This window comes from Berghia stephanieae, chromosome 1, assembly GCF_034508935.2.
Source record: "Berghia stephanieae isolate SIO BIC M18660-M18661 chromosome 1, UCSD_Bste_1.3, whole genome shotgun sequence".
NCBI classification, from domain to species: domain Eukaryota; kingdom Metazoa; phylum Mollusca; class Gastropoda; order Nudibranchia; family Aeolidiidae; genus Berghia; species Berghia stephanieae.
Genome location: NC_088360.1, coordinates 6,557,843 through 6,569,705, shown reverse-complemented (window position 1 = coordinate 6,569,705; position 11,863 = coordinate 6,557,843). Strand labels below are relative to the sequence as shown.

At 33.6% G+C, this 11,863-nt stretch overlaps 1 protein-coding gene across 2 annotated transcripts in view; it reads left to right on the top strand.

Annotated features, from left to right (window-relative positions):
- The first annotated feature begins 1 nt into the window (after position 1).
- LOC144966903 (uncharacterized) overlaps positions 2 to 11,863 on the top strand; it is a 21,748-nt gene continuing 9,886 nt past the window's right edge. The window contains exons 1-11 of one of the 2 annotated variants that reach the window (XM_078903616.1): positions 2 to 161; positions 3,226 to 3,330; positions 3,919 to 3,997; positions 5,325 to 5,419; positions 6,766 to 6,902; positions 7,402 to 7,500; positions 8,090 to 8,239; positions 9,074 to 9,232; positions 9,729 to 9,842; positions 10,334 to 10,462; positions 11,217 to 11,321. In XM_078903616.1, coding sequence (XP_078759742.1) covers positions 3,255 to 3,330; positions 3,919 to 3,997; positions 5,325 to 5,419; positions 6,766 to 6,902; positions 7,402 to 7,500; positions 8,090 to 8,239; positions 9,074 to 9,232; positions 9,729 to 9,842; positions 10,334 to 10,462; positions 11,217 to 11,321 — 1,143 coding nt within the window. In that variant the 5' untranslated portion in view covers positions 2 to 161; positions 3,226 to 3,254. Of the gene's footprint in view, positions 162 to 3,150; positions 3,331 to 3,918; positions 3,998 to 5,324; positions 5,420 to 6,765; positions 6,903 to 7,401; positions 7,501 to 8,089; positions 8,240 to 9,073; positions 9,233 to 9,728; positions 9,843 to 10,333; positions 10,463 to 11,216; positions 11,322 to 11,863 lie in introns of both variants that reach the window. The other variant, XM_078903610.1, reaches the window with a different exon arrangement.

Sequence of the window (11,863 nt, the reverse complement as noted above, 5' to 3'; positions counted from 1 at the left end):
CTTGTTACATAAAAAGTTATCATCGGATTTATAAACGGAAACCGATCCTCCTCATTCGTTACAACACGAGTCTTACCAACTTAGCCTATAATAATAGGATACAACCACTGCGACTGAGAGCCAAGGCAGTAACAAGTGTTGGGTTGGGTCAAGAAATAGTGGTAAGTTGTCTTTTCTTTTAAAGTGACATACTGTGCAAATGTTCATATGGTGGATGTTCTAAACTTTTTTAGCTTTGTTCTTCACATTCTCTCTACTGGACTCACTACCTTATTAACTTACTTACTTCGAATTCCTTCTTAACTTCTTTTTCTTTCTTTTCACTTTCATTCTTACTCACATACTCTTACCCCCTGTGACTGTGCTCTTTGACATTGGGGGTCTCGATAACTCCATTGGTAGAGCACTCGCTTCACACACAAAGGGACTGAGATCGATCCCAGGTGCAATCGAGATTTTTTTCTGACCCATGTCCACCCAGCAGTGACTGTGACTGAGTCACTGGTGGAATGTACTTTGCGATAGATCAGTTCAGTGTCCTATCAAAAGGATAGCAAGCAATTGCTCTTACTATTACTATTGTCCGTTTCACGCTATAGACACCGGGATAATCGCCATGGGACTTCTTTTAAAAGACAAAATATTCCATTTGAAATTGGACAATAGACAACAAAACAAAGTTCTCGTTGTTCTCGTCATTTTGAATATATATGTTTTAAAAAACAAGGGTTGAATTAGCCTTGGTCTAGGCATCTCACATCCTGAAAGTGCAAGACAATTCCTTCTTTCATTCAGGCCAAAACTTCATCAAATTGAAAACAGGTGACTGACTAGTGGTACAGACACATTGCTAAAATTTTCAAACTCAAAATAGTCGAAACATATTAATTTGGATCCAGATGGATGGGACTTGGAACTTGAAATAACATTGAATTTGATGCCTTATACTTATATATGTTTCTCTGTGACAAATGGTTCTGGAGTTATTGATTAACTAAAAAAAACTGGTTGAAAATTTTAGGAGACATTCCATATACACAGGCATCACTTCAATTATTAACAGATATTATGAGTTGCTCACCTAGAGTTGAAATTCATTTTTTATTTAACTAAAGAAAAAGGACTGGTAAGAGCAAGAGTAATACCACATAGAGATAAATATTGCGTCTACAATTAGGGTCGTTATTTTGTTGAGGCTCAACTGATAACCAATTTAATCAAGACGACCACATAACTTTTGCTCGACTGAAAATTTTACGCCATGAAAGTAATGAAAAATCATTTTAGTGGCTTTATGAGGTCAATTTGTATCTTTCTTTGGATAAATATACTAATTCAAGGTGATCAACTAGAGTAACTTACTAATAGTTCTTGATGTAGTGCTTGTATATGGAATTTCTTCCTAAATTTTAGCCAGTTTAACAGAGAGAAGCTGTGATTTCCCTCCTGCCTTCCAACCAGCATCTCACAGTCATCTGGAAAAATAGAATGGGACAACTTGTTGTTTTCATTGAATTTTGTCAATTTAGTGACGCTAGGGGAAAATAATCCTGACCTCGATTTCTCCGATTGGTTTCCATTCACAAGATTTTTTTGTCATTTGCGAGTGTGTGTGATGAATCTATGAATATATGTGTCAGTGCATGATTTATTCAGTTGTAAGGTGAAAATTTTGGATTTGCATCTTTTTGCATTTTCTGAAAGAATATGTTCCTCAGAGCATTTAATCTTGTAAATCGGGTGATTTTTCATGATGTATGGTAAAGGTATCCAGCAGCTTTTCTCAAATTTCAACTTGACTAGGTGTAAAAATTATTTAGAAGTGAAATTAAGCCTTGATATTTCCCAAAGATGTACAAAAAGGGTTGATTTAATCATTTATGACAAGAATTCATTTTTGATTAAAAAAATTGACCTTCTAACTAAAGGTGGCAATATCTCAGTTCAAATCTTTTCACCATTCGACTGATTATGTCATTCACTGTAACATATGCATTTTCCTTTGTCAATGGTTGGGGCTCTGTTCTCTATTCTCACCTTTCTCTTACAACTTCTATTATGCGTTTGTACTGTTCTGTCCTACAACCTCTGTTTCCTGCCCTGCACTGACTCCAGTGTTTGTACACATGGGGTTTTCTGATCGGGAAACCATATATGTATCAGATTATAGGCAATATCTCATACAGAGCTGTTTGAGGTGAAAGCATCAGGATCAATTTCTATTTAGACATACTAAGTACGTTTGTGCAGGTAGTTGAGCACGGACCCCACAAGACTAGCTCAAAGGGTGTTTCTTTTCTTGCTTTGTCTTCTATTCTCAACTTTCTGTTACATGTCTATCCTGAGTTTGTGCTATCCTGCCTTTCAAGCTCTGTTCTGTCTTGGAACTTTGGTGTTGTTATTTAAGTCTACTTCTGTTCTCTTTTCTTTAATGTAGCACGAATCGCACAGCCCTGGCACAAAGTTGATGCGCCATTTTGATGGAGTATTCGCAACAGCGAGTTGATTCCATAATGCCCTCAACTCAAGCACAACTCTTAGATAAAATCTGTCGTTGTAAACAATATCCTTAAAACGCTTGGCGATTGGCAAGTTTGAACATTTACGTTTGCATCGACATTTCGTCTGTGACCCTCGAGCATTGCGATTGCCAAGAAATAAAATAACTTGCACACGAGGCTGAGTCTGAGTAGTCATGGGAGGCTACTCCGAGCATTCAGAGAAATAGAGTTCAAGTTATTCCAAGCAATTGGAGAATTAGAGCTAGCCTTTTAAAAATACATGGCAAGTGTTTGGTATCATTTTAAAGGTGCTTTATTTTCTTCGTAATCATTTTCATATGTGGTAAGAATGTCAAAAAACTAGGGTTAAGTGAAAATTGATAAAATATGAAAGGTTGGGTTGATGGCTTTTAAAATATAAGATAGTGTTCAAGTTTATCAATTTCAATAAAATTTGACAGAGATATTCTTATTCTCAATTACTTGTTAATTGGTGTACCGAATATAGTTAAATTGTATTTTAAAGTTCTTATATTATAAAAATTATTAAATTTTTACTTCACACATAACAGATTTAAGGTGTAGCCAAATAAGATTTTTCAACTACAAAGTTTGCATTGTTTTTATCTCCCTCTTTCAACTTTCATAGAGTCAGAAGGAGGTATTGATTAGTGGACAATCAAAGCTTTCACAAGCTTTATTTAATCAACCCTTTTTTCTAAAGCGGGGATTGTGACAACAAAAGACTTAAAGATGTCGAGACCAAAGCCAAAAGGTCCTAAAAATACCAAGGACCGGATCAACAAAGCAGGCCACAGTATGAATCTGGGTAAGTACTAAAGACAATTTTTAAGAAACTGTATTTGGTAACTGATAACTTAAAAAAAAAAAAAAATTAAGATTGTGAGAATTTGTGGCCATGGGTAAACCAGAAATAAGACAAAATTGTGAGATTCCCTCAGCCTGGTTCAGGATATATAGCAGCCAAATCTCCTGATAAAATTGGGACTCTTCCTGATTCAACAGTCTGAGAAATATTTAAAGGAGAGAAAAAAAGGGACTTTATGTGTATGGAAGTGACCATTGCATGTCCCGGGATTGTGCTTTTTTGACTAGCAAATTAATAAAGGAACAGAAAGAGCTCTAAATCTAAATTATCAATAGTCTAATCACACTGCTATTTTGGATCATGGCATTATTGTGAGTTAGGTGTCCTGATTTAGCTCTTTGAACAGTTGGCAAGTATGGGGATATCTTTATTGATATAATAGCTTATTTTTCAAATCTCAGACTAATTCATGAATAGTTAATTTCCTACCCTTTTGTTTTTCTTTTCACTAATTTAATGAAGAAATAAAATTTAATAACTTCTCCAATTGTAATCAGTTGTTTAATATTAAGAGTATTTAAATTCCAGATCGCCAAAAAAAAACTGGTATGAGAGATCGTACAACTATCAGACGAATTCAGATGTACAGGAACTTCAAGCCTATCAGGTACCAAAATTGATGCCATGTTTCCTTTTCCATAGATAATATACCCGAGAACATTTTATTTTATAGGTCTCTTATAGTTAAAGATCATTCCATTTTAAACATTTTTTTTATTTAAAAAATGTTTTTAATTATCAGGACACGAGGAAGCAAAATTAAAATTTTTTACTTTTACACATATGATGATATAAATATAACACACTTAGTTCTTAGTGGCTTGAATTTTAATTCAAAAATGTACAGGACATTAAAGGATAATCTCCAGTTTTCATGGGAATTGAAATTGTTTTGCGGCCATCTTGGATTATTCCCATTTATTAAAAAGTCAAAGGCTTAAAAAATTAATGGACTAGTAGCTAAAAAGATTTATGTACATTTTATCTATAATAAATTTCACAACCCTTTTGAGATAGAATATTTGTTTTTATTTTTTTTCGTGTGTTTCTTGTTAAAGGGGAAAGAAAGCATAAGAACATTGACAAATCTGAGGGTTGAGAAATTTAAACAATAAATCAATCAAACAAAATAAAAAAGCTTTATGTGTGTATGTGTCTCTATATATGAGTAAAAAATGTCTCACATTTGTCCAAGATGGCTGTTTCTATAGATGGTATGCGCTTGGCTAAGAAGCTCATAACATTGCCATCCGGAAGTATAACGGACCAATACACATAATTGTGTGTATCCATGGACGTTTATAGTCTGGTTAATACAGTTCAGTGAGCATTGCTCATAAACGCGGATGGCAAAAAACAATAACAAAGACCTACGTGACGTCATCTTCGAACTATCTATACTCAACGTGTTGGTTAGTTGGATCAGATCTTCTTGGTTGAAGGATAATTCTGTGGTATTCATTGTGATTTTTTTATGGTGCATGAAAAGTAGGTTTCAAAAAAGGAATGAAATCTAAGCCATCATATCAAATTATAACGAAATTTATCAGACACTTTTCAAAGACACAAATGTAAGAGTGTGATCATAAATTTTGAAACTGATGATAGAATAAATTGAAAGTGTTTAAAATTGTAAATAGCTCAATTTGGTGTGTCAGGTACGAAAATTAACATTGTCACTGCATGCCCCCTGCCTTAAGCATGAAACATTGATAATGTGCTGTGAATGAAACTTGGCTTAGACTTTATTAAAAGAGTAAAATTTAAGGGTTAGTATACTTGTTCCTAGAATTGTCTATTTATTGAGGTTATTTCTGGATGTCTGGTCTTCCTAGTGAGTCTTTTGAATGATATTGTAAAACATTAAGATAATATTCTTTCTTTTTTTCTTTTCCAAAAAAAATTTTTTTTTTTTTTTTTTTTTTGCTCCCTAGAAATAAAGTTGGCAAAATAATAAAGGCAGCACCATTCCAGTCAAGGCTAAAGCCTGGGACAATGGCAAGAGTTGAACCAAATCGCAAGTGGTTCGGTGAGTTATTTTAACTATTTTTAAAAATACTTATTTGAATTCGTAATTGTAGGGTTAAATTTAAAGGTGTTGAATTCAAACAATAAAGAGGAGAGAATACAAAGAGTGTTTTCGATACCTGTTCCTTTATTTTTGTACCCACAAAAGAAAAACAATGACATTGCAGGTCAATTTTTGGCATAAAATTATAATCAGTAATCGAGTTTGGGACTATAGGAGGACAAAAGAAGTTCTCCACATTCATTGTTGGCTGTGAAAATACAGAAGGGGCAAAGTGATCAAGCAATAAGGCGTGGGTTAAAACGGGATTTAATTTACCTGCCCATAAGTTTCCGACTTTGTAGTTAGACAGCATCTCTTAGCTTTTTCATGTGCAGCGAATGTTCTTGGAATATACAGTAATGTCGCTTTTTATATTATTCCTTGGGGGTTTGTCATGTTTTCATGTGTAATATGACTACCGATGACAAAATGTTTTAATGCTGATTACAGGTTTTACAAATGATATGAAATTGTGTGTACAAGAATAAGAAAAATGAAATTTTGCTCAAAGTCGCATGATCAACAATTGGAATTATTTGGTTCTCTTCTATACTGGGTGAAAATTTGGTTTGAAAATATCCGGCATTGCCGGTGTTCTGGCCATGAAATTCAGGAGATATTTGAAAACAAAAATCCTGCCACTGGTTTAGGTCTTATATTGTTATGTGGCAGGGAGGTATTGACTGTGATAGGACACCGTTGTGTAAAGTTGACATACTATTACATATTATTAATTCAAAATGATTTGTGAGTTTTAATTAGAAATTGATTGGGGGGGGGGGGGGGGGTGTAACTCTATTTTTGCAAGATTTTTTATGTTTGGAGAGTTCTGATTTCAGGACAAATCATCCTCCCCAACTTTCAACCTTGTTTTTATTGTGTCATGTTCAAGGGATGAGAATGGTGCATTTTGGTTGCTCAGTCGTGGAAACACAGTCGATGCCAAAATTATAGCACTGGGTGGGGTCTTTGACCTTCTCATGGTGGAGAGGAGGTCACTTGTTGTGTCATCTATCCCCTTCATTTATTTTCTGAGTTTCTGTCTTTGTTTTAGAATTAGATTGCATGGTTTATCCTGGCCCTAGTCGGGTAGTACGATTGCTTAAAACATTCATTAAAATATTCATTTAAACAGCCGAATATGTTCCTTCATTTGATAAAAGACAGAATAAATATTAAAGTTCATTACAAGTTCATTATTATCTTTGCTTTCCTGAATAGAGCAATTGTTGCTTTGGATAGATTTGAAGTTGCATGAGTGTCGTCTTAAAAAGATTATTTTTTGTTTTGTTTTTGTGTTTAAGGTAATACAAGGGTTGTTTCACAGAATGCATTGCAGAATTTCAATGATGCCATGAGTAAAGTGAAAGCAGATCCCTATAAAGTTGTGATGAATCCTACAAAAAACCCGGTCTCTTTGCTAAGTTATGTCCCGAAAGCTGTGAGTATTTTGATGTTTTGTTGTTGTTTCAAACTTTCCACTGTTTCAGATTTACAAAATAAAAAAATAAAAAGTGGAAGCCTAAATTTACCAAATTTTAGGTGTTTTTTTTTGTTTTGTTTTTTTCCCCGTTATGTATTGACTTTAAAAAATGTTTAAAAAAAATTTTAGGTCTTTAAAATTTTAGCAGAAAATTTGTGTAAGTAAGAGACGAAATTGAATTACCAAACATACCTTTTAAGACCTAACTTTTAAAGTGTCAATGTCTTATTAATGAGTGTAAAAATCCTGCATTTTTAATTTGAGGCAGATTTTTTTTTTTCTTTTTTTTTCTATTCAGATTTTTTGCTAGAACATTACAGGTTTTTCTTTAATTTAATCTTTCATTCAGATTTTTGTACTTGTAAAACACATACTGATGATTGAGGGCGATGGGTGTGTTTTTTACCTCTATTTAATAACAAAATTAATTAAACCAATGATGTATATTTTCCTTCAGCTTTCAGCTCCACGCTTGTTGGATAGAGAACCATTTGAGAAGGTGTTTGGTAAAAAGGCCACAAGAAAGAAACCCACATTGGACACTTTTGACTTAGAGGTGAATTTTTTTGGGTTTGATTGTTCAGGGTTCAGTTTAACAAGTGGGGTATAAATGTATAGTTCTTTTGTATGTTTTCTATTTTCCCCGATAGTATTTTTTTAAAACGACATAGAAGCGATGGCAAAGAAACCTACTTTCATCTGCTTTTCTTGTTTGAATAATAGAGTATAAATATTATTTATTTAATTAACTGAATCCCTATTGAAAAATATTTTGGCCTTTGCTTCTCTTTGATATGCAGAATTAAAAAAAAAAATTTTTTACAATCTCAAATATGTGAAAATTCCACACCTTGATGTGTGTCGCTGAGATGTAGTGTGGGGTCATCATGACATTGATTAAGTCAGTTAGTTTACGTGGGCAAGTAAGCACTTTGACATTGTGTTGTTTGGTTAGGCACTTTTATCACTACCCATCTTGCAAAGGTTGAGTAAGTTAAGTCTGGTGGACAGTACTTTTGTAATAGACTGTTGTCCTATGCAGAGGGGTTACAACTAATTGTTACTGTCCGTTTCATGCTTCCAAAACCAGGACAAACTCCAGTTTTATGGGTTTTATGACCTTTATTAATTATCTCCATCTATAGGAAATGGTGAGAAATGCTGATGAAGCTTTAGCAAAGTATGAAGAGGCCCAAAGTCTTCGTCCAGTTACTGAGTCTTGGGTAAAGGATGAGGAGAGGGAGATTGTTTTCCAAGCTGGAACCTCTAAAAGGATTTGGAATGAACTATACAAGGTAAGGCATTTTTTCATTTTATGTGATATTGTTACTTATCAATTTCATAGTTATCCATAAATCCATACAAATTTTGTTGGTGAGTGGTTTCCTTTATTCAGACAATATTTAAAATTAATCAGTCCTATTTATCTCATTTTTTTAAAGAATCATTTCTAGTGTTTGAAAGTCGATTTGTTAACAGACAATGATAGCATCGATGGCTCGTTGGTAGTAATTATATTTTCTCGAATTGTAAGAGGTGCGAGCTATTTTTAATTTGCCAGTGGTCTGGTGGGTTACAATGGGCACAAAATTCTGGATCTGGCATTGTGGCTTTGGGATAGATAAGTGCTTGGCTATGTTATTTGCAGATATAAAATTACTTGTCCGTGTAACGTGTGACTTTTACTGAAATTTGGAAGCATATGGCCTACTGTGGAAAAAAATTAAGTTTTTTTTTTTAATGAGTAGACTTTTAATGCGCCTCTATTTATATATTTTCTATATTATTAATTCCATTTTATCATCCGCTTTCCTATTGTTGCTTAGTGACCTAAAAATAGAGCACATGACACATAAACAAGTGGATTGTTTTTGAATGCAGAAAAACTTTCGTTGTTGTTTTATTTATTTTTATTTTTTTTCGCTGACCTCTTTATACACCCAGCAGTAATTGGGTAGCTGAGTTTTTTTGTTGTACAGGAAATTACATCCAAATATATAAGTGTCTTTCCAGAAGGGTAGCAAGCAGCTAACACTGTCAATTTAATGCTACAGAAATTGAGATGGGTTCCAGTTCCATGTCTTGAAATGAATATATTATGGGAAAATTATGTTCATCCTATATTCCAGGTTATAGATTCTTCTGATGTCCTCATTCAAGTTTTGGATGCCAGAGATCCAAATGGTACACGCTGTCGACAAGTTGAAAGCTATCTTAAGAAAGAGAAGGCGTTCAAACATCTTGTATTTGTTCTGAACAAAGCTGACCTTGTGCCAAATTGGGCAATTGTAAGTATCAAAAGAGATGATCTATGCCTTTTTGATTCTTTTTGTTGCTTGGGTTAGATTTTTTGATAAATGGAGTAATATAGAGTTTGATGGGTCTTTGTAGAGTTGATTTACTATCATAAGAATGGTGGCAATTGTTTGAATTTTTCGTTATCAATGGAGCATGAGTTCTAAATGTTAATCGTTTGGAACCATGACCAAAAACACAAAATGTTAAAAACGAAAAAAAAAGAGCCACTTTATCACATCAGTCAAGATCAAACATGAAGGCATTGGTTCTCAAAGGTTGTTACATTCATACACACTTGTTCAGATCTTTACATTCATTGGTTTTCTGCTCATTTTAAATTGGATGAGATTATTCTTGCTTTGCTGTAGTTAAGATGAAGTATTGAACAATGTTTTTAATGTTATTACCAAATAATTAATTTTTTAAAAAATTTTTGTTTGTTAAATCTATTACTGACATATTTTCTATTGAATTTTGTTTTAACAGAAAAAATGGGTGGCAATTTTGTCAGCTGAACACCCAACTTTGGCATTCAGGGCAAGCATTACAAATTGTTTTGGAAAAGGCGATCTCATATCTCTACTGCGACAGTTCGGTAAGGTAAGTATGTATGTTGGTAACAGGAATTATGCCAGACAAGTTCCGATATCAATTTCAGACTCCATATTAAGACTCAAACTCTTCCCCATCCCATATCAGCCAATGTCTACATAGAAAATAGCAGTTTGTGAGAGGAACCAGCTTATATACTTAATAATGACAATAAAAATATTTTTGTTATATTTATTATGTTGGCAAGACGTGTCTTGTAAAGACTGAACCAAATATGATCCTAAACATACCTCTGGAAAATTCTGAATTGAAGACAATACGTTCCGATTTAAAACTTTGTATTTATACACAATGACTTTTTCTTTTTAAATACTAACACATTCCAATAATTAGCTGAAAGCTCCAAAATTATATTCTAAAAGATTTTTTGTGTTAAATACTATACTGAGATCTAAAGGATAAAGAATTTCAGTTTGAATTGTGTCAAAATTCAAGACATTAAATAAGACATGTAACATTGATTGTTGTGTTTTTCTCAGCTTCACAGTGATAAGAAACAGATAAGTGTTGGATTGATTGGCTATCCCAATGTCGGGAAAAGTTCCATAATCAATGCACTGAAATCCAAGAAGGTGTGCAATGTTGCTCCTATTCCTGGAGAGACAAAGGTATTTTTCAATTATTTTTTTTTATTACAGCCTTACGATGAATTGATTTTCATAACTGTACCAGATATTTGAGTCGTTGGAAGAATGTTTATTAAGGTTGTAATAATTGATGTAGTGGTTTCCAGTGTAGTTTAAGTTAAAGGAGGTGAACAACATCAATTCCTGTTTCTTTACCAATAAAGACATAAATATTTATTATTTAAGAACCCCTGTCTTTTGATCAATGGTCTGTTGCAGTGGTTTGCTTATTTCCTATTGTTACCAATCGTTGCTTTTGTCATGACCTGATCTTTACAGGTGTGGGTAGCCACAGAAAGGTGGCAGTGCTACCTCTTCACAGTCATTTGTCTTCTATTTACTTACTGTGTGTGTCTTTTTACTACACATTATAAAGTAAATGTACTGAAAGTGCTTTACAAGCATTGCAAAGCAAACAGCAATTTTGAACATGTAGGATGAGACATATTGAGGTGCCTGTGAGGTATAATTACAAATTTTTTTTCAGCAGAGAGTATAGTGAGATTGTGAGTAAAGAGCCTATTCCTGGGAGTTTGTGTTGCCATTTGGACCAGAAACCTAAGCTGAGTGTCGTGCCATAAGATCACAAAGCTGCACAGAAAAAAATGATTTTCTATTTCTGATAAGTAAAGCCACAAGATTCTCACAGTTTTTAAATTCTTAATTTTTTTTTCAATACGTATGTTTTGTGTTTTATTTTTGTTTTCCTTTTAAAAAATTTGTTTTACTCTCAAAGGTTTGGCAATATGTGACTCTGATGGGCAACATCTTCCTTGTTGATTGCCCAGGAATTGTGTATCCCACGGGAGCTACACCTACAGATTTAGTTCTCAAAGGAGTGGTTAGTGGCTACATTCACTTATTTCTTGTTTTGCTTTGTTGTTATATATGAATTCATACACAATAGGGAAGAAAAGTGTGATTTCAAAAAACTGGATCCTATCTCATTTGAAGTGTAAAACTACTCTTCCGGAGGACTGAATTCATACCTTCTGGTTTCATTGATGGCATCTTATTTTCTAGTCTAAATATATGCTGGTTGTTAATAAAGACCCTCGACACTCTTTCATGTCCCGTTATTGTTATAATCTGCCAATTCATCCTGCTACTAAAACAGTTAAGCCACCTTATGGTTCAATATGGAACCTATTCATTATTTCTCCTCTGAAGGGCTGGTTACATACACTTTTCCAAGGATTTAGGAACCAGAAAAGTAGAAGGTGTGACTTCACGACTTTTCTTCACTATTAAACCTGCCTATGATGGGCTCTCACAAATAAGTTATATTTACATGAAATTCTATAAATTTGTACCAGGTCCGTCTCCAGGCCTTTTTTTAAAGCTACAGTTTATGCTACTTTTTGTTTTTTTCATTATTGCTGA